This window comes from Aulonocara sp. 'chitande type north' Nkhata Bay, linkage group LG12, assembly GCF_057382095.1.
Source record: "Aulonocara sp. 'chitande type north' Nkhata Bay isolate Kocher_YH1m ecotype deep benthic linkage group LG12, A_spYH_male_GT1.1, whole genome shotgun sequence".
Taxonomy (NCBI): Eukaryota; Metazoa; Chordata; class Actinopteri; order Cichliformes; family Cichlidae; genus Aulonocara; species Aulonocara sp. 'chitande type north' Nkhata Bay.
Window position 1 is genome coordinate 26,654,208 of NC_141355.1, and position 24,800 is coordinate 26,679,007.

A 24,800-nucleotide genomic window follows, 5' to 3' on the forward strand; every position below is an offset into this window, starting at 1 on the left:
TAATTAGATCAAGAGGTCTGACCTCGTGCATTTGCAGCATAAATACACAAATTTTCAACCTCAGCAGAGATCAAATCTGACAGCATGATTTACATCTGTAATGCTATTCAGGACTTTAAAGGATTCGCAGATCCCTGTTAGACTAGTGCTAAACAGTTATCATTAGTGTTGGCATACTGATGACTCTACTCCATTTTAACATTTTAATAAGACCGTGCTCTTAAAAAGAGAAGCCAGATATTATGACGTTATGCATGCACCACAGGGAACATTAGAATGATTTTGCCCTATGACATCTCTGCCAGTCTTTGTTTTTACATTTCAGCTCTGCTAATCAGATGATGCACCCAAAAGCATGTTGAGTATTTAAACCTGTCAGCTCTCTGCATTTATTGGGAGTTAATTAGTCTGATTCAAATAATGAGGATAATTGATCTTTGCTCTGACAATTCACTTGTAAAATCGATCATTATGTATCTTAATTACCAGTGAAAAGCTTATTCATTCTGCATATGGCTCATTACAGCGCTAACAAATCTCTATGATTTTGATTGGTTGGTATGAGAACAATACAGTGTAATTCACACTATTGCACTTTTCTCACCAATCACCATGTTAATGCTATGCTATGCAAAGAACTCTGGCTGTTTATTCATTTTTTCTTCTTTTATTTTTATATGCAATTGTAATTCTTATTTTTATTATTTTAATTGATGATTTTACTGCTCTAAATCTTTTTTCCTAATTTGCCATTCTGCCTTCTTTGCCTCTCTCACTTGTAGCTTTCTGTAGAAATTGATACTTTTTTAAATGCACTATGCTGTCAGTGGAAGCCGGTCACTAATGTTTATTGATAATATGACTGATACAAGTAGGGTGAATTATGAAGTGTACAGGTCTATATTCGCTGCTCAGACTGAGCCAAATACAGCAAAACAGATAGAACAGCACTTCACAATGAAAATAATTACCCAAAACAAGTTTAAAAGGCAAAGAAATTGAATGTTCGGCAGTGGCTAAGTCAGCCATCTGATCTCAACCCAATAGAGCATGTCTTTCAGTTCCTGAAGACTGAAATGAATGCAGAAAACCCCACAAACAACCAGCAACTGAAGGTGGCTGCACTAAAGGTCTAACAGAGCATCCGAAGTGAGGAAACGCAATATTTGGTGATGTGAACGGGTACTAGTCTTTGACTGTAGAAGATTTTCTTAGAAGTATTAAAAAGTCCTCCTTTTAATCCTTTTAAAAAGCTTTAAAGAAAGGGAACCAATATATAAATTAGCTTTTTTTTTTTAAAATAATAATTTAGCCGTTTAGTTCCATGAATGCTTATTCATTGACGACTATCTTGCGAGTGTCATCTTGTGTATTTTAGCAAATTTTAACACAATGACGTTAATTAAATGCAAAGGCCCTCAGTATAATGTGACAGATACTATGTTTTGCCCTCTGCTAGCTAAAGCACAGCACTTATGGATCTAGTATACTGTATACACAGTATGATCTGTGAATAGAGTAGCTGTTTTGAGTGTTTTACAAATTATTTAAAGATTGTTAAGCTATGGAGTGAACACTGAATAAAGTGAATGGGGGATTTACAGCATGATGCTGCTAACAAAATCATGCTGCCATTATGTGTGAAGCTGGAATTGAGGAATAGACTGTCCATTATAATGTAATACTTTCTGTCACAAGCTACAATTTTAAGATGGGTAATGGCACAACAGATGCTGTTAAAAGGGCACGGTCTAAGTATGAAGTGTCTGGTACAGTGTAGCACATTCTCCTTAGATAGTTTGCAGGCATCTTAAACAATTAGCTCGATTTTGAAGATTATTTGTCACAACAAAGGCTTTATTAGAAACACTAGTGTGCTTTTTTAAAAACTTTGAATTGAGCTCTAGTGGGATAAAAAAAAAAAAAAAAAAAAAAAAGTGATGTTTAACCTCCTGAGACCCGAACTCTTTCATGGCATGCATTTTTAATTTCTCTTTGCTATTTGGGCTGATTGGGACCTTATGAATGTAAAAACAAAGAACGTGATTTTTTTGTTTTAACCTTATTTTTGTTTCTGAGAAAAATCAGATCCACACATGAGGATATTTGCTTTAGATTTCGATAGAACAGTGGCAGTGTAATGTCCTCGTAAGTGGATATCAGGCCCTTGTAGAGCAAAATTTAGTATTCTGGTCTAGACAACCCAAAATGTGATATCCACATATGTGGACCCAGGTCCTAGGAGATTAAACTAGACATATGTGATATTCAGTGTAGGGTAAGTTACTTTAAAATAGTAACTTAGTTACATTACTAGTTACTTCTCTCAAAAGTAACTCAGTTACTTCAAGTTACTCGTTACTTTCAAAGTAACTAGTTACTAGGGAAAGTAACTTTGGTTTTACTCAGAATTCTCTTGTTAATGTGTTGCTTCCATAACTTTGCCAGTCTTCTAGCTTGCTTACGTGCCACAAGTGCACTGTGCCACCTACCAATAGAAAGGAAAAGATAATGTGCATATTTCCACGAGAGAAATCCCACGCCTGGACAGTCATTGACTGCTGCCATGATTCTAGCCTACGTCACAGCGTCATGTGCACCTTTTACATCCAACACAAAAACTGCAGTCGTGGTGCTTTCGATTGTACTCAGAACTCGGAAATTCTGCCTTCTGAATAGGAAGATGTAGGCAACACCAGACTGCAGATGAGCTGCATACAGGGCTGGACTGGGACAAAAAAAATCGTCCCGGGCATTTTGACTAGACACTGGCCCACCATTATAGGAAAAATCATAAAGCCTTTGAATGAAAATAAACACTGTTGTGACAGTGATGTACACTGTTTTGATGGTATATATGCATCAATCTATCAATCGTTTGTTGTAAGATTCAGATAATTATTTTTTAAAAGAGAGACATTTTAAATGAGAATAAGAAAGAAAAGTATTTCTTTGTGCCCCCCTCTCCCTGTTAATGCCCTACATGGACCCCTGGCAACACTTTGCTAGACCCGCCCCTGCACAGTTACCAGCTGTCAGCTACTTAGAAAAGGATCCTGGTGTTATTTGTCTCTCGGAAACAGTTCATAATTTCAACTCATTCATGTCACCTAAAAGATAAACCTGTTTCTCCATCACCTGTTCAGCTCTGATGATTCAGTAAGGACATCTCCTGGTTTCATCTTCATGTTTCCCTCTCATCACACATCCAAACCGACATCATGACCAGCAGGTTTACAGCTGTGGCTCCAGCAAACATCAGCTGATACTAGAAATTACCGTAATTGTCGGGCTATAAGCCGCTACTTTTTGCACAAGCTTTGAACCCTGCGGCTTTTAGTCAGGTGCGGCTTTTCTATGGATTGTCCATGATTTTTGTCATATCGTAAGACGATTTGTTTTATTTGTTCCGCTATTGTACGGCACTACGTTGCCTGGCAGAAGGGCATGTGATCGGACACACATCGGGGTTCAAGAGTAGTATGTTGGTCACATGTCCATCCGCCAGGCAACATAGTGCCGTACAAGTAGCGCGAAAAACAAACTTCAAAGTAGCGCTACACGTTCAGCGGGAGGCGTGGATGACAAGCGGCCATAAACTTGCGAAAGGCAAGTTGTGCCCAACTCCACCGGTGGATTCTGACAGCGTGGAAAAGTGCGAAAACATCCACGATCACCAACGGATTTTGAAGGGCTGGACTGCTGCATGATGGAGAGGAGGACACCGCCACGGCCCTTCAGAGGGTGTTCGACTCTGACACTGACAACGAGGATTTCTTTGGTTTTGAAAGTGACATCCGACACTGGGGAAGATGGTGGTGAATGACTGACTTTTCTTCTTGTTAAAGCCGTGTCGCTGCACCTGAGCCTAAAAGGTAGTCCGAATCTATTTTTCTGGTGTGCTGTAGGTTACTGTTATGTACTACATTTGTTACTCATTTATGAAGCACAGTACATGTTTCGTACTTGTAATTACCGCTACTTGTACATATACCTAAAAAGTTATGCAAATATGTACCCATAACTTGTTTTTCAAAATATTAATAAAAGTGATGTCTCCAAACAGCCATCTCTTTCCTGACAATTCCCTTTGTGCATATTCTCTTACATATGATAAGTCAACATTGAAACACCTGCAGCTTTTAGTCAGGTGCGGCTAATGTATGTACAAAACAGGATTTTCCCCTGATTTTAGCTTGTGCGGCTAATATACAGGTGCGCTTTGTAGTCCGGGAAATACGGTAATATTAAATAAATTCTTTTTTTTTTTTTTTTTTTTGTGTCCCGTTTGGATCTTTAGCCATCAGAATTGTTGTCTTAAGGCCAAGAAAGATGCCAAGCGGATTTATTTTACCAAGTGGATCATTATGGCCTTGCCATATTGGTCCATTTGATTGACCTTTATTATAATTATGAATTTATTTTATTTTCAGTTGCTACAAACGGGACAGGACAGGGAGAAAGAAAGAGGGAGAGAAAGAAAACCAAAGGGGAGAAGAGACGGTGAGAAGGGGGGGAAGAAAAAAAAAAACAAACAAAAAAAAAAAACAAAACACCTGGGTCACCTGTATGGAGAAAAAAAAAGAAGAGAAAGCAAACAACAAAGAGCAACATAGTAAAAAAAAAAAACGGCACCATCACAATAAACTAGCTAGCAGTAGTTACTAAATAACAAACGATATTGTGCAGCACGCAAGATAGACAGCGCACAATGTGCTTTGAGGCAGCAGCCAAGAAAGCTGTAGTCCGCGTCTGTGAATACCCGTGTGTACACCCGTGTGCATACCTGTGTGGATCAGCATGCTTGCATTCCAAAGGTTTCTCCATGTAACGATCTGCTAGGGAGTGTGGGGGGGCCACAGCCCCGTCCTCCAGGGTATGAAGCAGGTATGGAGGAGATCAAAACTCCAGACATCCAGAGGCCCCCAGAACACAAGAGACCAAGGAAGGCCAACAGAGGGGCAGCCGCGCCACTGTCCCAGTAAGAGCTGAGGAGAGTCCCAGATGAGGGCTCACTCAGCAGCCGCGGAGCAGAAGCCAGGGGGAGTTGCAGTGACGCGCCCGTGAGCTCCGCCGGCAGCCAGCTGTGCCTGAGTGACCGAGCCCCAGGCCGAGAGGCCGGGGGCACCCCACCTCCGAAGTGGCCCGAGCGAGCCCCAGGCTCCAGGCCCCGATAAGCGGCCGTCAAGGAGTGAGCCGGTGTGTACCCGGACGCCCACCCCCACACACAAAGAACCATCAACGCACCGATACCTGAGGGAGTCCGCCACTGGCAGGGGAAGTGGTGGTGGGTGGAGATAGGCCTCCAAACCTTGGAGGGCCTGAGATGTCCCCAGAGAGGTGGCGCCTGACACCCAACCTGACATATAGACACAGACATACAGGCACACACATATACAAACATCCATTCCCACCCTCATGCTCTAATATGCACTTAATATTAATATTAAATAAATTCTTACAACAGGTGATTAAGCTTAAACGTGCTGCTGTTGTTTAGCGCGACATCCGCTGGTTTCCTCTTTCGGCGCAAAGTGAGCGATAAACAAGAGAGACGATCAGCTGATCACTGATCAGTTTTCATGATTGAAGTAGCAACAGGTGAGGGAGGGGGGAGAATGAAAGAAGAAGGGGCAGCTGTGCAGCGTAAACACAGAATAACTCCAGCTTTGTGCCTTTTCCATTGTAGCTGAATTACGGGACAAACTGTTCCTTTTCACCTCAATAAGAAACGCGTAATATTTTCTCTGAATACCAGACGGGACGATTGGCAACTCTAATAACTTATGAACAAAATAAAGTTCAACATCAGTGTCATAGCACCCACCCAGCTGTATAGAAACTCCGTCAAGCTAGCTATCACGCAGTACGGAAAAAGTCAGCATAACGAAAATAAACTCCACCTAAACTTGGTTTATATCTGACCCAGAGAGACTGCAGGTCATAACTTCTTACCTGAAGTTCAGTTCACACTTGGACCGGCGGCCGCCTCGGGTCTCTCCTCTTGCCTCCTTTTTCCTTCATCCACCTGCTGGCCTCCACCACTTGCTAATGTTACTGAATCTGTGGAAGCTCCGCGATGCCACCACACGAAGTAACGAGTAACGACCCTATCTAAATCCCAGTAACGAGTAACGCGTTCCTGATTTTGGCATAATAACTAGTTACCGTGCTCGTTACCACAATAATAACGTAGTTACTGTAACGCGTTATTTAATAACTCGTTAGTCCCAACACTGGTGATATTACACTTAAATTTGTTCGCAGGGTAATACAGAACATGAAGCAAAACACACTGATAAAAAAAAACTGTTTTTTAAGGCAACACGATTAAAAAAAACAAACATCAAATACCTCCTTCGGTAGCGGTAATAACAATAATACAAATATTTGTTGTTTTCCATGCATGTGAGAAGCCTACAACCACTTAAGAGAAAAAGTTCCTTGTAAATACTCAACTTTGGTCTGGGTGATTTGTTATTCTGTGCGCTTCCTCAATTAATGACATTTTACAAAGTTTTAAACAGAAAAAGTTGCTGACTGCATCTTTCCCCTCTTAGTGCCATCTTACAAATGGTCTTTTAGTGCATACCAGATGGCACACCAGATTTCAGACAGGATGTCTCATATCACTGTTTGACCAAGCTTGTCACTCAAAGCCCTGGTTCAAAGATTCCTCTAATTCATGGCCTTCTGCTTAGAGCACTAAAAAGAAATGTTTTTCTGATCCTGCTAGTAGGGCTGGGCCATATCATACCGTTCGTGGTAATACCGGTATAATGTTAGGCAATGATAAGAAAAAGAAATATCGCGATAGAATATGGGTAAGACACGCATGCGCAGTGCCTTTGTTTTCATACGCACATGGCAGAAAAAGCCTGGCGGCGACGAAGAATGAGAGAGGCGAAAGTGGATCGTTGAATGAAACAGATGAACCAGAATTGGTTTGTAAAAATGCTGCAACTTCAGTGGTGTGGAACTGGTTTGGCTTTCGTCCGTCAGATACACACCAAAGCACAATTTTTGGTAGAGCATGTTAGCGGGCCATTGTTATTACTGTTTTCTTCGGAGTTGCTCTTCAAATCCTTTGATTTTCTGAAAAATCACACAATAATGATTTAAATGTTGAGTCTCATGCCTGTTTAAGCTACACATTTTCTAGTATGCACCTGTATGACAGAATGCTGAGGAACTCTTACATTAAGCCCTTTAGTACAGTACTAATTACGATATTGCCGTTCGTGCTGCCTCACTAGGTGAGGAAATTACTGCAATCAAGGAATAATCTGCTCTCGAAGTCAAGAGGCCATGCCCTAATGAAAAGTAGAGAGAGATGTGTACATTTGTGTATGTGGTGTTTTTATCTTTGTTTTTATTTTTTCTTTACAGCGATTATTCTACTCATGTCTCAACTCTGTTCTGTCTGATGTTGTTTGGTTTCTTTTATGTTCTTTATTGTAGTAGTTTTCTAATTTGTCAGTGCAATGTATACGTCCTGGTACTGGGACATAGCTATTAGTAATGAATGCACCGAGGGGTTTCCAAAGCACTCCTTTTTTCTGTTTTCTTTTTTTTAATAAACTGAGCTCATGGACATATAGCTTTGAGCACAAGTTTAATGCATTAGTGATGTAAAGTCACAGTTTCCCACTGAGAGGCTTACAGATAAACAATGAGATATGCCTGTCATGTCTTTCTTATAAGATTTAATGATGCACTATAAACATGACTATTAGTAAGCCTAAGGGCATAATGATAATCAACATCCAAGGCCTTAGGAATTGATGCCCTATACATCATATCACCGTATTCCTAAACAGAGAGACAGCTTCAGCTGTTTTCGTTTTTTGTTTTTTTTTTCTCCTGCAAACGATAGGAAAGTTTCATTTCTGTCTTAATTTCTTAACTAGATTGCCTGTGTGATGTTTGAATGTACATACAGCCATCATAATATTGAAACTGTTTTTTCCAATCATGCCACCAAAACAGCTTTTCCTTTTAAGGCATGGATACAGAATTTCTAGCTGTGTTGTCTGGTGGCTGGCACAAGAACTTTGGCAGTGAAGTCTTAGGGACTTGTTTTAGGGGCTTGAGTCTTCATGGATTGATTGGCGTTCCAGTGCACGAGTGGATACTCGCCTTGCTTGGGATCTCTTGGGAGGCAGAGTTATAATGCCTTAGGCTCTTTGTTTTGTTCCTCCAGCCCTTCTTGGCTAGCTTTTGCAATGTGGCAGGGCATCATGCCTTGCTGTGGACAGCTGCTGCTGTCAGGCGGTGGGTGTTCAGTGGTGAGGTGAGTGGTCAAATTATGTGTCTGTGAAGGTTCTCAGTCATCCAGGTCATCGTAGTCAAAGGAGCTTGCAAAGAAAAGCGTCTGGACTTAAACCTCTTTCAAACCATCAAAGGACAGATGGTTTTGAAAGAGGAGTGAAAGAAGCCATCTATGTCCACCGTGAGCGACCATCTTTGAACAGAGGCGGGGGTTTACGACACCAACTCTCTGCCATCTATAATCCAGTTTTGAGATCCCTTCCCAGACGCCTTAACGCCCACTCACATCCTGGGCCATCTGACCTCAGGAATTCGCATGATAAGGTGGGGCCAGGTTTCACAATGAACACACCCGAAACTCTGGCTGATTGGGACCCACGCCCAGTTTCCCACCTTGGCTCAGGCGATTAGAGGATCATCAGGGGGTCCTTTTGTCCCTCTGTGGGGTCACTCCCACTAGGTTTATATCTGGGACTCTCCACCATTTGACCTTAGAACTGAAGAAGCTTCTCGGATGAGAGGTGAAACGTCTTCAAGCAACTTAAAGAAGCCCAGACGCTTTTCTTTGCAAGCTCCTTTGACTGGTCAAATTATGGTTATTTTCCAACACCATACCCTCACTCTATAAGGTATGGTATAAAGTTCACAAAGGTCAAATGCAGTTTGTGAAACTACATGGGTACACAATCCTGCTTCCAGCTGGATTTTGTAGTATGCACACTAGCATGCTTTTCTGTTCATGCATGATCTAATACATACTTGGAGAGAACTGCTGAAGTTTATAAAGAAAAAGAATAAATTCTTTATATTGTCGCTAACTGTGTGTCTGTTTTAAAATGTAGGCAATTAGCTGCTTACAGTGAGAGCTCAGTTTTTATACTTCATTTTAAAAGTGTAACTAATGATGTCCATTACCCAAGCCTCAGGTTTAATTTTCCATAAGAATCTCCTACATTAAATTATGTAGATGTGTTGGGTATTGCATAGTTTGTTGTAGTCTTTGTTTATTAGTGAATGCTAGATATATATATATTGAAACACTTGTAATGAAATGTTATTTGTAAAACTAATATAGCCTGCCATTACAGCTGCTGTTGTGGATTGCCACAACCTTCACAGCCATCCTGCAGACATGTACAGCAACTTTAATAACTGCTGCCATTTATTTAGACTCTTTCTTTCCTGTCAGTCTTTGCAAACTAACTTAAATAATTTCTTCCTTTAAATTTTCAACATGTCTAAAAGTACCACCTCGGTACAAGACTGTTCAAAGAAGTCTTATCATTAATTAACGCTAAAATGTTAAATATGATTGATGTATCTCTATCACTGGATAAGGTACCACAAGCTTTTAAGGTGGCTGCAATTAAACCACAGCTTAAAAAGCCGTTACTTGATCCAGCTGTTTTTGCTCATTATAGACCAATCTTCAGGCGTCCTCCTATTTCAAAAAATTTTGAAACTGCTAATTGATCATTTGCAGAGGAACAGAAGTTTCAGTCAGGTTTTAGCATTTCACTGAAACAGCACTAGTGAAGATTACCAATGACCTTATGGCCTCTGACAGTGGACTCATCTCTATGCTTGTCATGTTCAACCCCAGCGCAGCATTTAATATCTTTTCTCTGTCCCCTAGCCCCCAACCGGTCACAGCAGATGGCTGTCCCTCCTTGAACCTGGTTGTGCCGGAGGTTTCTTCCTGTTAAAAAGGGAGTTTCTCCTTCCCACTATTACAAAGTGCTTGCTCATAGGGGTCATCTGGTTCTTGGGGTTTTTTTCTCCAAAATACTGTAGAGTTCTTACCTTAGTGCCTACCTAAAGTCCCTTGATGCGACTCAGGCTCGATATATGGAATTATATACATAAACCTGAAAGGAACTGCACTGTGTGTGATGAATGCCTGTATCATTTAGAATACCTATATAAATTGAAATTACATTCATATTATTTATATTAAGAAGTTATGCGTTGATCCTGAGGGGTTCTTTAGATTAGGTCTGCCAGGCTCCCTGATTAAGATATAATAAGGCTGTAGAGAACCCTTTTTAAATGGTCAGAAGCAGTAGTCAAGCAATGAGTGTTAAAATCCCCCAAGACTCAGATTTCAGCCATACATGTCTTCAGTCATTTTTCTGATATTATGTATTAAACGTCATTGCAAATGCTTACCTATGACTAAATGTAAAGTGCTTAATGGCTCTGACGCTTTTCCGTAAAGGCTGCTGTCTGTAGTTGTCTATAGTTTGTGACCTTTGGAGAGCATTATAGCATTGGCCATATATGATCTTTTTTTTTTGTTTTTGTAAGTAATGCAGATTCTTTGTCTGAGGTTTTCATTAGCTTAGCAATACTGTATGCTAAAGTAGTAGAAAGCAATGCGGTCTCAAAGGTTTTTTTTTTTTGGGCAACGCATGACTGAAAATGCCTTATTAGCATAAATTCATCTGTATTTTTGAGCGAGACGTAAACAAGCAATTGGTCAGGAAATTTCTCCTATTTACTAGTCTAAAGATTTGATTAAAGTCGGTCTAAATTTTAAACAGTTAACCCCCTTAAAGCTGAAAATTTGCACTTCAATCACTTCTTGATTATTTCATTTAAACTCTTCTGTGGTGGTACACAGAAAAATTACAAAAAATCAATCTTTGTCAATGTAAGTGGTGGGAGACAGAGTCTGCAGGCAACACAAAAACACCCAACTGACTAAAAGCAAGGTACTGATCACTTCTAAACGGAGCTGTGGGAGTCCAGTGGTGCAAGTGCAGTCAGTATCGTTTAATACAAGTCAAGACAAAATGCCATTGGTGCAATGAAAGGGACAGTCTGCTTCTGCTCAGCTGCAAGGTTGGTGAGATCAGGATGTCTATAGCCATTATTATACTGACTGAGTTGACTTTATATCACCAAGCAATACTTTTTTCCCCCTCACACTTAAATTTCTTCTGTAAATAAGAGCTAACCTGATCATTAGATCTGGACACTCTATTTATGAATGTTTTGTTCCCATACTTGGATACACAAAATTCTCAAATTATGCAAAATTTATTTTTAATTAGTTATTTTAACCTTTTTTTTTTTTTTTTACTTTTTTCTTCAGTATCATCTACTGTGCCATTTGTTCCTGTCCTGGATTTATTTAGGGCTTTTGGGACTAGTGGACATTTCCTGCACATGTTTGTGTTTTATATGCATCAAAACACACTTATGAGACAGATTGTACTGGAGGTTTTCACAGGAAGAATAAATGTGCTACTGCAAACACAAGGACTGGCTGCTCCGATGCTAAGAGACTCCCCTCCAGCCACTGTATGTTTATGCTTTAAGAGCATAAAAAGCCTGTAGTGGGCTTTAAAATGTTGGAATTGAATTGCTCTCGAGCTGAATGTGAATAACGACACATATGAGTTTGTGTTAGTCATCGTCAAGCTGAAATTATGCTTTAAAAATTCACATCGAATTGGAATGTCTGTGGAAAGAAGATTTTAGTGCTACATCTTTTACATTTAAAATGTGGAATTAACATGTCTATGTTTACATGTTCTATGTATGTTTATTTATCCCCGCCCAATAACTTAAGATATATGCTTGCGTGTATAAGTATGTAGGTGTCCTTTAATCAGGACAGTGTATGTGGGGACAACAGTCAATAGCTGATATCTGCAGCAGTTGGAGTAGAGGTAATAGGATTAGTGTCAGACTCGGATATTCAGCAGGCCCATTCCCACCAAGCCAGCGTAGCTCTGCCAACAAAACATGCACACATATAGACCCCCTCTCTTGCATAATATCCATTAGCCACACTCTTATATATGCTTCCATAATTACTGGCATAGGAGCAATTCTTTGCTATCCTTATTCTTTGATGTTCATAATCAGTCTCAACTTCAATCTGATGTGACGCCTTGCATTAGGGCAATGCCCCATTATCCTGCACTTTTACTGGAAAAAGAAATCCCATGAAAAGAGCAAATTCAACAATTAATCTTTACGTGATTTTGTCTTTCCGTGCTTATAAGCATCATACTTTCTAAGTGGGATTTACTTAAACCACAATGCCTATGATTATTGTATTGAAGGACCATCATTCATGGCAGCATTTTTTTTTTATCAGCAGTGAAGGTTTTTGACACATCATGATTATGCTACACTTTATAGAATGATTTTAATCTCGAGTTTGGTCTTTTAATGTAAACTGGATCATCTTTTCTTTTTTTTTTTTTAAACTGTCTATTCAGATTGATGGTGTTTTCCATGAGCTCACCCACTGGTTTTAAGTAACTATAGAATGAAAAATATCTTTTGCAGCACATAAGAAAATATGCCTATGATAAATTGGGGACTTTTTTTGTATATAGATTCGATCATATACAAGTATGCAGATATTATTCACAGATACTAAAATGTATGGCTTAAAACTTTTAAGCTGCCAAGTTGTGAATAATTTACTACAAGTGGTTGGCATTGTTTGCACCGTATGCCTAATGCAACACATATTGTTTGACACAGACAAGCCCAGTGATAGGTCTGTTCATCCAGAGACACTGATGAACGTAAACAAAAAAAGAGACAAAAGTATTTTGCATGTAACATATGTCACGTTTCAATTTAATTCAATTTAATTTATATTTCCAAATTTAAAACAAGTTGCCTCAAGGTGCTTTAAATTGTAAGATAACGATGTTACAATAATACAAAAAAACTCAGAGAAAACCCCAATAATCATATGACACCCTTTGAGCAAGCTTTTTTTGGCAATTGGTGGGAATGTAAACTCTTTTAATAACAACAAACCTCCAGCAGAACCAGGCTCAGGAAGTGGAGCCCATCTGCTGCGACCAGTTCAGGTGAGAGAACGAAGACAGGATAACGACGCGCTATTGAAGAGAGCCAGAGATTAATATCAACTAATGATTATAAGAAAAGTTGCGCGTGAACACACAGTGAGTTAAAAACTTATGTCTTGTCACATAAAGTACTGTATATAAGCAGGAAAGTACTAAATCATTTGATATCTGCTGCAACATTTGATTGGTAGTGTCAGAATTTGGAGTAAACAGTGTACCTGTAAAAGCATGGATCTATCCTTACTTGTGTTAATGGTTCAGGCTGGTGCTGGTAGTTTAATGGTGTGGGGAATATTTTGTTGGCACACTTTTGGGCCAGTTGAGTGTCTCATAAATTCCTTTATGGACCAAAATGTAGCCATCTTCTCAAAGTGGTTTCTTGAACACAGTGAGTTCACTATACTGAAACGGACAACAAAGTTGCCAGATCTCAATCCAGCAGAGCATCTTTGCATTGTGGTGGAATGGGAGATTCTCATCATCAGTGTCCAACCAACAAATCTGCAACAAGCATAAGATGCCATCATGTCAGAATCGTTGCGGAGAAGCATCTTATTTAATCAATGCCACCAAAAGTTAGGGTGGTCCAATGTGTCAGGTATGGAAAGCCCTTTTCCCAGTAAAAAAAACACTCTGTTCCAACTAAAGAACAGCTGCATACAATAACATTAAGTAGCCCTCTGTTCTGTTTAGGTAAGCCACTTTACACCTAGAAGTGGGGTGACATGATCAAATAATTTCATGTTCCAAACTCTCTCAGGTGTGCTGAGGCTATATTCTTCTCCAGCCTGCTGGCGCAGATTAGCTTATTTCCCAGACAAAGGTGTATGAATAACTTCCAAGCAAATATTGAGTAAAGGCTAAATTACATGTTTTTGGCATGGATTTGTGAAACTGTGCCACCTTGAAAACAGTTGTTCGTGTGACAACACTGGTTGCAGAAAAAAGATGCAAGCAAAAAGGTGTTTGGCAACCTCTCTAAGTAATGTCAGAACAGATGGAACAAATGTAGGCTTTTTATTGGGTATTTTGCATGAGGTAAAAGCGGACTGCCGTGGGTGCTTAGGATCATTATTATTATCATTATCGTCATAATTAGTTTTTTCCTTCAGAGCGTATCTCGCCTACTTCTCTATTCTGTCTCCTTCTTTTTTTCCCCTCTATATCTTCTCACTAGACATCTACCAAACCTTTTCCACTTCCTTCACATCTCATTTGTCTCTTCTATTCATCCTCCCTCTCATTTATCTTCTTCTGTGGCATGGCGACCATTGCTTCTTTATCAGTGAGCTGCAGCAGGAAGCATGTCACTCTCCCTCTGTCCTTTTCTCTCATCATTATTCCTTTTCTTTTCCCCTCAAACTTTACTGGTTTCATATTTCTTTCCTACTTTTTATGTCGTGGAGGGATTTTTGTTGTTGGGGTTTTTCTTTTGTTTGTTTTTGGCTTGTGCGCAAGGTTACCTAATATTAATACAGATGCATATTTTTTTTTCTTTCAGTTCATCCTTTCAGTCAGTTTTACTTGTAGTTGTTTTTACTATACCTATTGTTTTGGCAAACCATGTTTACTTTTTTGGTTATTGCACTTGCACTTCTTACTCTATCATTTTCTTACTTTATCTTTTCCCCACTTATCCAGAGCCCCCAATTACTTTGCCGTTTTATCTTCTTCACAGTACAAACTCCAAAATTGAAACCTTGCCTCAAATGACCTGAACCAATCATATTTCACATAGTTCACTCCCATCAAGCAACTGAACAAATGACATAAATGAGAAATGCTTCCAGTTTACAAAATCACCTTCATTATGCAGTATTTGTGTCCTGATGGGATTGTTTTTGTCTTCCCTTCTGTTTATTAACAGAATGGCTGAAATTGCCATGCTAAGGTTTATACACCAGATTTGGACTACCTGCCAAGAGAAAAATAATGAAATAATGAATAGAGAAATAATGTTGCTTATGAAAAATGCATTTAATCCTCAATGTTTGGGGAAGCACATTAATGTAATCACTTTACATTTGTCTAACGTATTACTGCTCCTAAATTCAGCACTCAAAATGCAAATGTTAATCAAATATGTGTCACTTGCAGTGCATGAGTTAAATGATCTCTATATTGAAAGTCATACAATGTGGTTTTGTGTCTTTGTTTTGTTTCTTGCTTTTTATGCAAGATGGTGTAAAAATCACCTAACTTTGATTAACACAGAAAGCTGTATAGAAATGGCAAAGTATCTACAAATCAGGAAGTGCAAAGATCTCCATATGTCATTAGGAAACTGCTTTGTGCTGATGTGTGTGAAAATGTAAGTTTTAAAGGTAGAATTATCAATCTAAGTGTGTGACAGCGCACCTCTCGGAGTAGTGCAAAAGTCTAAAACGTGTCCAATGGATTACTCACTTTGAACCAAATAAATACTGTATTATTTTTGCTTTTAAGTGTTATGCATAATACATTATAACCCAAACACTGATAATGCATGACAGAAAATTTACATGCAGAAAAAATAAGAGAATATAAGTTTACTTTTTTTAATGTATATGATGGTATTTGTTTAAGACGGCGATGCCATTAAAACCTGAGTTGACAATAGCTTCTCTTAAACAGCATGATGCTTTGAGTCAAATTTGACCACTTGAGAGCAGCTTACATGTCTAGTTAGAGATTCTAAAGGCGATGAGCTGGCGAGGCTGCAGATGATGTGTTGTAAATTAGCTGATGAAATTAACATTTGCCCGCAGTGTAATCCACTAAGCCCGGTGCTGTCAGCATCTCCTTACACAATACAGTTCTTAGTTTACACTTCAATACATCATGCAGGCCCACAGTTCATTACATCACACAGAAGTCGGTGTATGTGCTCACACACTCGCGCTCCTGCGGGGTATTTGTGTGTTTGCAGTTAGACATGAGGCACCACGGGATGTGAGATAAAAGCTGGAAAAGTACAGGTTATTGCATCATTAACTCCAGTTAGCATTTGTCTGCCTGACTTAGTTTCCTTTCATATCCTCTGCTACAGTACAAATGTGTTTTTCGACTGAATAGAGTAGTCTGTTGTAGTAAACTGTAAGAGTGGAAATAGGAGAGCAGGTCTGAGAGATCAGAAAGTTGAGGATCTAAAAAAAAAAAAGGCTTACTATTGTGAAATCTGTGAGATTATTATCTTTGCAATATGTCCTTGCTAATCCCAGTCCCGAAACCAATATTGGCAATCATTGTACTAATACCATTTGTCTTTGTGTGAGCCTGTCATTCAGAGAGCTTTAAGGATCTTGGTCCCTGGTACACATGATGTTGTGTGAATTAAGTGTGTTTAAAGTCCCTCATTGGCCAATTTTAAATAACACTGATGGTTTTATAGAAATAACTGAGAACCGTTTGCTTTGGAAAAGGACAACAGTAGTCTCGGGATTACTTTAGAGATGAGGGCTTTTACAGCCCCTGTCATTTCAGCTGTTTCTCTTCAACTCTCTCATGTTTCCCACTCATCTCTTTTCTCTGTCCTGAACAATGAGGTAGAGCTATGATTGCCCACTCTTGCATCCCACGTCATCTTGTTTTTATCACTCGCTGCCTTTATGGGGTTCTTTGAACCACATTACTTAGCCAGTTCCTGGTACTTAATTCCCATGCATGACGATTCTTTCCCTCTTTTGTCATATTTGTCTCCTCGTTCCCTTATCACATTTCATTCCTTTGTACCCATCACATCTACACCTTTTGTTGCCTCGTGTCACCGTTATTTTTTTTCCTCTTCTCTTGTCTTCTCATCTCCGCCCTTGTTTTTCCCCCTGTGTTGACAATGGGTCGTGCATACTGTTTATACTGATAGTGGCAACATTGTAAACTGCTTTTGATCAGTGTTGCTATGTGCACAGTCTCAACACAGCATGTCCTAAATACAGTCCATTGCTCTATCTCAGAACTTTATTTTTTGGGGTACAGAAACATTTACACCTCAGTATTACCAGGTTGGCCCCCCATTTTCCTTAAGAACGGCTTTGTTTCGTTTGTGGGACATATTCAACAAGGTGCTATTCCTGCGCATCCACAATTTGATTTACTGTTTCTCCAAAGCCCAAATGTGCTTTATTGGATGGGAGACATGGTGATTGTGATGAATTCATTGTGAAACCAGCTTAAGAGGAGTTTTGTCAGGGATGTGTTATCCTGCTTGAAGCAACCATCAGAAGATGGATACACTGTGGTCATAAAGAGATGATGATCGCAGCATAATAGAGGTTAGTTGTGGCATTTTAACAATGTTCACTTGGTTGAAAGGGGTCCGAAGTGTTCCAGGAAAATACCCCGCCCCCCACCTCACTATTCCACCACCAGCAACAGCCTGAACTGCTGATACCAGGCAGGAAGGACCCATGAGTTCATGTTGTTTATGCCAAATTTCTGTTACAACAGAAAATGACTATTCTTCTGCTCATATCACTTATGTTACTTCCTCTTTGTGCTGGATGCGGGAAAGGGGTTTCTCTGTATCTCTCTTTTTCCATTCATCAGAGGCATCGTCTGTTCTCCAATTTTGGTGAGCCTTTGCAAATTTTATCCTCAGTTTCCTGTTCTTCTCTGACAGGAATAGGAGTGTCACCTTGTGTAGTCTCCTGTTGCTGTAGCTGATCTGCTTCAAGGGTCAGTGTGTTGTAGGTTCAGAGTTGTTCTTCTGCACACCTTGGTTATATCGAGTGGTTATTATAAATCTAGTAGATCAGCAATTTCCAAATAAATCAGACCAGCTTGTTTTGCACCAACAACCATACAAAGTCACTTAAGTTAACTTTCTTACACATTCTGATGCTTGGTTTGAACTTCAACCATACAATCAAGACCATATCTACATAAATCCATAAGGTTGCTGCCATGTGATTGGGTGATTATATACTTGGGTTGATTAGCAGTTGAACAGGGTTAACTAATGAAGTACCTTGGCGAGTGTACATTCTGTTTATTTTCTTAATTCTATTCACTTATCAATTTCTCTTTAATCTTTATTAATAATAAAAATTTAATAATAATTATAATATTAATGATTTACACTACTTCAGCAAACTTTCATCCACACCCTATCATATGCAAAGACTTGAATTGTTTTTCTGGCATTTTTCTAAAAAGCTCATTTAGTATATATGAAGTGTGCAGTCCTGATAAGGGGCTACATTGCTGCTGAAATATTGTAATCTCTACATACAGACTTAATTGCTTCTATTCCTGTTTAACCCAAACTAATCTGATATTTACTGAGACATATGAAGAATTGCATTAATAATGTTTTCCCTAGTTTGATCATAGTAGATGCTTAAGAGAACCATGGTGATTAAAAATGTATTCAAGTGCCATGATATGTGGCTTCTGACGCACACACCCATACACACAAAAAAGACCTTAAAGATGTTGTGGTATACAGAGAGAAGGTAATTATGCAGCTCAGATGAAAGCTTTTCCATTAAGCCACTCTGCAACATCCACTCTTTACTAGTTTGATAGCATTGTAATGACGAAGACCAAATTAGTATGACAAGTATTGTTTCCAGTGATTGGCTAGAGACTAAGATTTGCCACTGCAATATTGTGCTTCTCTAAGGACCCAGAGTTGTTTTTCAGTTGTGGGCTGATGTGATTAAGAGTGAACACGCTCGCCAAAATGTCAAGTTTGTGCTAGGTGATAAAGGAGATCACAAGGAGAGTTTTTTTGTTTTGTTTTTTAATTCAAGATACTCACCTGCTTTGAAGCAACAATGATAATTAATCTGTGGGGAAATCATAGCAAAAAAAAAAAGAGCCAGAATACGTGGAAATGTTACAAACGGTGATATAGTAAGGTACCCACACTGATTAAAAACATATAAGGGTGACTAAAATTGTCTTTATACATTTTATTAGACGCACACAAAAAGAAATCTTCAAAACTTGACTGCATGCGTGGAAGTTTTGTTTGTGCAGTGGTGTTAACAAAACTTGTATACCTCTCTAATTTATTTGCAGACCGAGTCCCGGCTTTCAGGCTTTTGCCATCTGTTGTGTTTGCCTCTGCTTCATTTCACAGAAAATAAATGACAGTGTGCAGGTTTACAGAAATGTGTTAGCTGTAGTCCACCATTCAAGTCTTCTGTGCTTGTTTTTGTTTTTTTGTTTTTTTTTACACTGTTGTCAATTATTATTTTTCCAGCGCTTTCTTCGGTATAAGATGAATGACAGTGACTGTGAATACTGAATTATTTTTCCTTGTGTACGTTTTCTGTTAGTTATATATGTCAGAGTCGCCACACGTAAAAGGTTTCTGTTGTATTTTCCTCCTTTTTTGTAAAAAAATCCACAGTGCATTTTCAGTGAAAGTCCTTTACACACCTACTTACACACATTGCAACACATAGCAGGCATTAATAAAATTAAGAGTAATTAGTGGATTTGCCTTTTTTGTCAGGCAGGTCATTTTATGGATTATGTTGATATTCTTTCTTTAAGTGAATCAAGATTACACTTTCTTTTCTAATTAAGATACGCTTTCCTTATTCTCTAGGTGTAGTATCTCTCTGTAGTCATGAATTTTTGTGTTTCATCCTGTTTTGTTCCTGTCACATACTTTGTATATATTGCTCTGTATCTCTCCACTATTTATAGTGTGCAATACCAATAATCCTGCGTCGTAAAAAGGAAATGTGTAGTTGTCCTTCAGAGTGCTAAGTATTCATCTAAACCATTAAAAATTCTGAAAACCGGAGTAAAAGCTTCTATACCGAGACAGTAACCAAAAATAATAGCCTGGTGTAGGGCAGCATCTCTTCCAAAAGTTATTAGATCATGGAAATGAAATCGAGTCTGAGAGGAAAAAATCAAAAATCCAGATCTGAGTTTGTACCAGAACATTAATCCTCCCTTCAGTTCAAAATTGGATATTTACTTACTGTATCTTGAACAGCCTCTGAAATGAATGTATGGGAACTGTTAAGACCTACATTACAACCATGAGCAGCTGGTTTGCTGGTGTTTTTGTTTTCTCCCAAAGCGCTGCCTAACAGACCCTTTCTCAGGTGGGATCACTAATTTTTCCACTCTCCATTTTCTTTGTCCTCCTGCAGTTGGCCCTGGAGGATCCGGTGCACAGCGTTTCTCTCCAGCAGTTTGTCTATGAAAAGCTGAAGGCGCAGCAGGCCCTGATGGGGGACCAGGGCTTTGGAGCCCTGATGGAAACTGTGGACACGGAGCTCGTCAGGCAGCTCCAGGAGTTCCTCCAAGGCCTCTAAATCACATCTAAAGTCTTCACTACCTTACAGAAACGTCCTTGCCTAATGCTACCCTCTGACCCCATTTTTGAAAATGTACTGGAAAGGCTAACAATCTGCCTGACATGTGGACTCCTAATTCAAACCTCCCCAACCTCTGCCCATGCTATGCCTTATCTATATTCAAAACCTAGCCTTGTCAACTGTCCTCAGCTAACACCCCATGCCCCCACCGACCCCCGCCGCCCTCTCTATTATCTTATTTCTTGTCCTTCCCTTTTTTATAAAGACTGGGTTTATGTGGGTCAGAGTATCTTCACGTTTTTAAAACACCTACATGACAACATCAACGCACTAGAGCTTCCACTCAATACTTATATTTTTCCTCACTTTTTTTGGTTTTGCTGTGAAATAGGTAGAAAATTGAAAAAGTTAAATTAATGTTGTGACGGTTGAGGAGTATGGGGGTGGGGGAAGAATCATCTGCAGTGCCAGAACAGGAGCCTCGGACTATTTTCTATGGAAAAACATACAGATTGTAGCAGAAAAGGGGATAAATCAAACCTGAAGGACCTGAAGCAGTGTTTACAGAATCTATTCTTAAAAGAGAAAAAAATGAAATGTAATTTTGTATGTATGTAAAGTATGGATGATATTCTGCCTGACATTATTTGTAGTTTGTTTTTACATCATGTTAATTTCTCTACAGCTATTTTTTTTAATAATAATTTTGTCATAACCTGAGGTCAAATTGAAGTAACTACTGAGAGAACTAAAGTGTTTTTTTGGTTTTCTTTGTATGGTGGCTTAGAATTTTGTTTTTTGTTTTTTGATTGCAGAATGGGGGCTTTTTAAATGGTTGATTTGTAAAAGTGCTGAACTATGTTTATATATACATACCGCTGCTAATTGATGGTGTGTTGGAGCACTTTAATAACCAAAATGGTCACATCTTTTTCATTCTTTTCACGTCAGTATACTTAAACACAATTGTAGAAGACCTCAGAGTAGTGCGACAGGATTGTGCATACTAGGCTGAAGTTGCATTAGGCGCATTGAGAGCCTTATCTTGATTTGGTGCCACATCTTCATTTTGACTTATTCCAAATGTGACATGCTGTTAGGTTTCGTCCTCACTTTAATTTGGAAGAATTTAATTCTGGCCTGTGCGGCTGTTATCAAGTGGCTTTCAGAGCCATTGAAAAGAATCACAATGCATCACTGGTGGAAAAGAAGTTAGCTGTCCTGCAGTCTTTTTATTTTTGTTTCTGAATTGGCCTGTAATTGGCGTGACAGTTTGATATATTTGATTTGAGAGGAGTCATTTGTTTTTGTGTTCTATCTTAAAATGCTTAATAAATAGGAACGAACCTATTTGATAAAGAAAAGTAATAAATTACTGAATATTGGCACTTAAGTATTTAATAGTTGCATTTTTACACACACAGTAGGAAACATTGTCTAAACTATGTCGCAATTTTAGACTCATTTACATAAGTTTTTTTTTATGGTTTAACAATTTGTTTTCTTTTTTCATCGTGGTGCGTGTTAACCTTCTCGAGAAAGCGATGGCCCTGACATTAGCTCCTTTGACACTGTGATAAGAGTTGAGTAGCAGTCAGAATTACAGCCTTATGCTTTCAGCCTTACCTGCCCGTGAAACACAAGACCTTTTTACTATTATGTTGACTACTTAACTAGTTCAACAGTAGAAGATTTCTTCACTTGTTAACTCTTGATTGAAATTATTAAGTTTGTTTTCAAAACGACATAGTAGAGGAAGTTCTGGAGCTATAACTCTTGGTTATGTTTTCATGGGGAAAAATACTTATATTCCAAAGCCTTCAATAAAATGCAGTAATCAGCCAGAATAGTTGTCTTTGTATTCCCAGTGCTTATTTTGTGTAACTGAAAACAGTAGTCCCTATTGAGTTTTTGATGTACTTTTTTTGTTTTGTTTTGTTTTTTTGTTTTTTGCAGTCTTATTCTATTGAGTGCATTTTTCTAGCAGATCAGACATAATTGTCCTGCAGATAATGCAATGGACTTGGAAGTTGTCCTTAATTCTGGAACCTCAAGGACTGAGCCACTGATTGCAGTGAAAAGGAGCACGAGTGGGAGAGGCTGAGGACACTGAAATATGATGGTAAGCATAAGGTTTAGATGCATCCTCTCTTGAGAGTACAGCATGACTGATGTGCAAACTCAAGTCAGTTTGGTAGACGCTCTTTTTTTTCTTTTTCATTTTTTTAAAGGAAGCTGTCAGTTAGAAAAATGGGGCAATAACTACTGAGAAAGTACAAGGAAATGAACTGGCAATTAGTGGGAAATAGAACTAGATCCTACAGCCATGCTTGTGGCTCTTTGGTTTGAGCAATAGAAAAAGTTCAATTCAGTTCAGTTTTATTTATATAGCGCCAAATCACAACAACAGTCCCCTCAAGGCGCTTTATATTGTAAGGTAGACCCTACAATAATACATACAAAGAAAAACCCAACAATTATATGACACCCTATGACCAAGCACTTTGGCAACAGTGGGAAGGAAAAACTCCCTTTTAACAGGAAGAAACTTCTGGCAGAAGCAGGCTCAGGGAGGGGCAGTGATGCCAATGCACAGAATAAATATGACTTTATGATAGTTTTATGAGAGAGTTCAAGTGATGACTGAGATTATTACAATTCATTCTGGGGAATAAATTGAATAAATTTTTGTACAAAATTTGTTCACCCTCACCAAAATTATTAGAAAGTCATCCACGATATGCCTTTTGACTGGTGTGCATACTGTATGGATCTGTGTGAGACAAAACTGTAATACTTAAAAACAAACACCAGGTTGAAAATCTCAGGTAACTGGTAAAATTAGCTGACTAAATTCGAACAAGCTTTCAAAAGTGGTGACCCCAACGATGGGTTTAAAGCATTTGATTACATTTTTTCAACATACTATTTTAAAATGTTTGCGCACATTATCATTATTGACCTATAGCACAAACCACTGCTGTGGAATGGCTACACTTTAACTTTGAAATGCTTAAAGCTTGTAAAATCAACCAAAAACTGAGGATTCTATTTGACACAGTATAAAACATCAATAAGTGTTTGAGCTGTCACTTGAAAAAGCATCAAAAGCAAAAGAACAACTTCAGAAAAACTTTGGGGTGGAAATTGTTGACGCTCACAAAACAGGTGGATATACAAAGAGCTGGAGTGACAAGTATAATCAGGAATTCAATATTATTCAGCCATAACAATGAGCCTGGCAGGTAGGAAGTCAAAGATTCTGAAAGATTGTAATGAAAAGAGGAGTGAAGTGTGTCTAAAGACCCCAAAACAACTTCCGAGACACTAGTAAATGACTTAGCCTATTGGGAATTGAAGTCTCTAAGAAGACAATCACTAGAATCCTGCACACATTGACACGTTCAAGCCAAACTGTTGTATGTAAAGCACAACCTGGAGAACGATTACAGTGCATCTGGAAAATGTTCCTAGCACTTCACCTTTTCCACATTTTGTCATGTTACAGCCTCATTCCAAAATGGATTCAATTCATTTTTTCACCTCGAATTCTACATGCAGTACCCCATAATAACAAAGTGAACAAACTTTGGTTGAAATTGTTGCAAATGTATTTAAAAATATTTAAAATTAAAAAATAAAGACAAAAATTTGTTGACAAACCTTGGCCCCAGTGTGAGGTCCACAGCGCTCTGGAACAAGTTATCATCCAGGATGTCTCTGTACATTGCTGCATTCATCTTTCCCCACAGCTCGATGCTGCCACCACCATTCTTCATTGTAGGGATGGTATTGGCAGGTGATAAGTGGCGTCTGGTTACGTCCAGACATTACGTGTGACATTAAGGTCAAAGACTTTTCGTTTTTACCCGACATGAGAATTTTGCCTGAATGGTGGATTACTGGGAAATGGGTGTCCTTCTGGAAGGTTCTCTTCTCTCCACTGAGCAATGCTGGAGCTCTGTCATCGACGGGTTCTTGGTCATCTCCATGACTATGGCGCTTCTACTCAGATTGCTCAGAGTGGCAGGTGGTCAGCTCCTGGAAGAGTCCTAATGTTTCCAAACTTCTTTTCATTTATATATGAAGGCCACTCTTTGGACCTTCAGAATGCTGCAGAAATGTTTCTGTACACTTCCCCAGATCTTTGCCTCGATACAATCCTGTCTCAGAGGTCTACACACAATTCCTTGGATGTCATGGCTTGGTTTGTGCCCCGACATGCAATGTCAAATATGGGACCTCATATAGACAGACATGCCTTTTCCAATCATGTCTAGCGAACTAAATGCATCACATCTGACTGATCATCAGTAGAAGCAGGACGTCCAAAAAAAAAAAACTAGGATGCTTGAAAAAGTGGTGTTAAAAAGTCTTTGCTCTATTTAACAGCACTTTGAAAATACTTGTGCCATTAATT

General features: G+C 38.9%; 1 protein-coding gene across 1 annotated transcript in view; it reads left to right on the forward strand.

The window, feature by feature from the left end:
* Window positions 1-22,975, forward strand: part of ipo11 (importin 11) — a 138,380-nt gene extending 115,405 nt beyond the window's left edge. The window contains exon 30 of the mRNA XM_086314682.1: window positions 20,213-22,975. Within this exon, the coding sequence (XP_086170808.1) occupies window positions 20,213-20,377 (165 nt within the window). The 3' untranslated portion in view covers window positions 20,378-22,975. The remainder of the gene's footprint in view (window positions 1-20,212) is intronic.
* The last annotated feature ends 1,825 nt before the right edge of the window (window positions 22,976-24,800 follow it).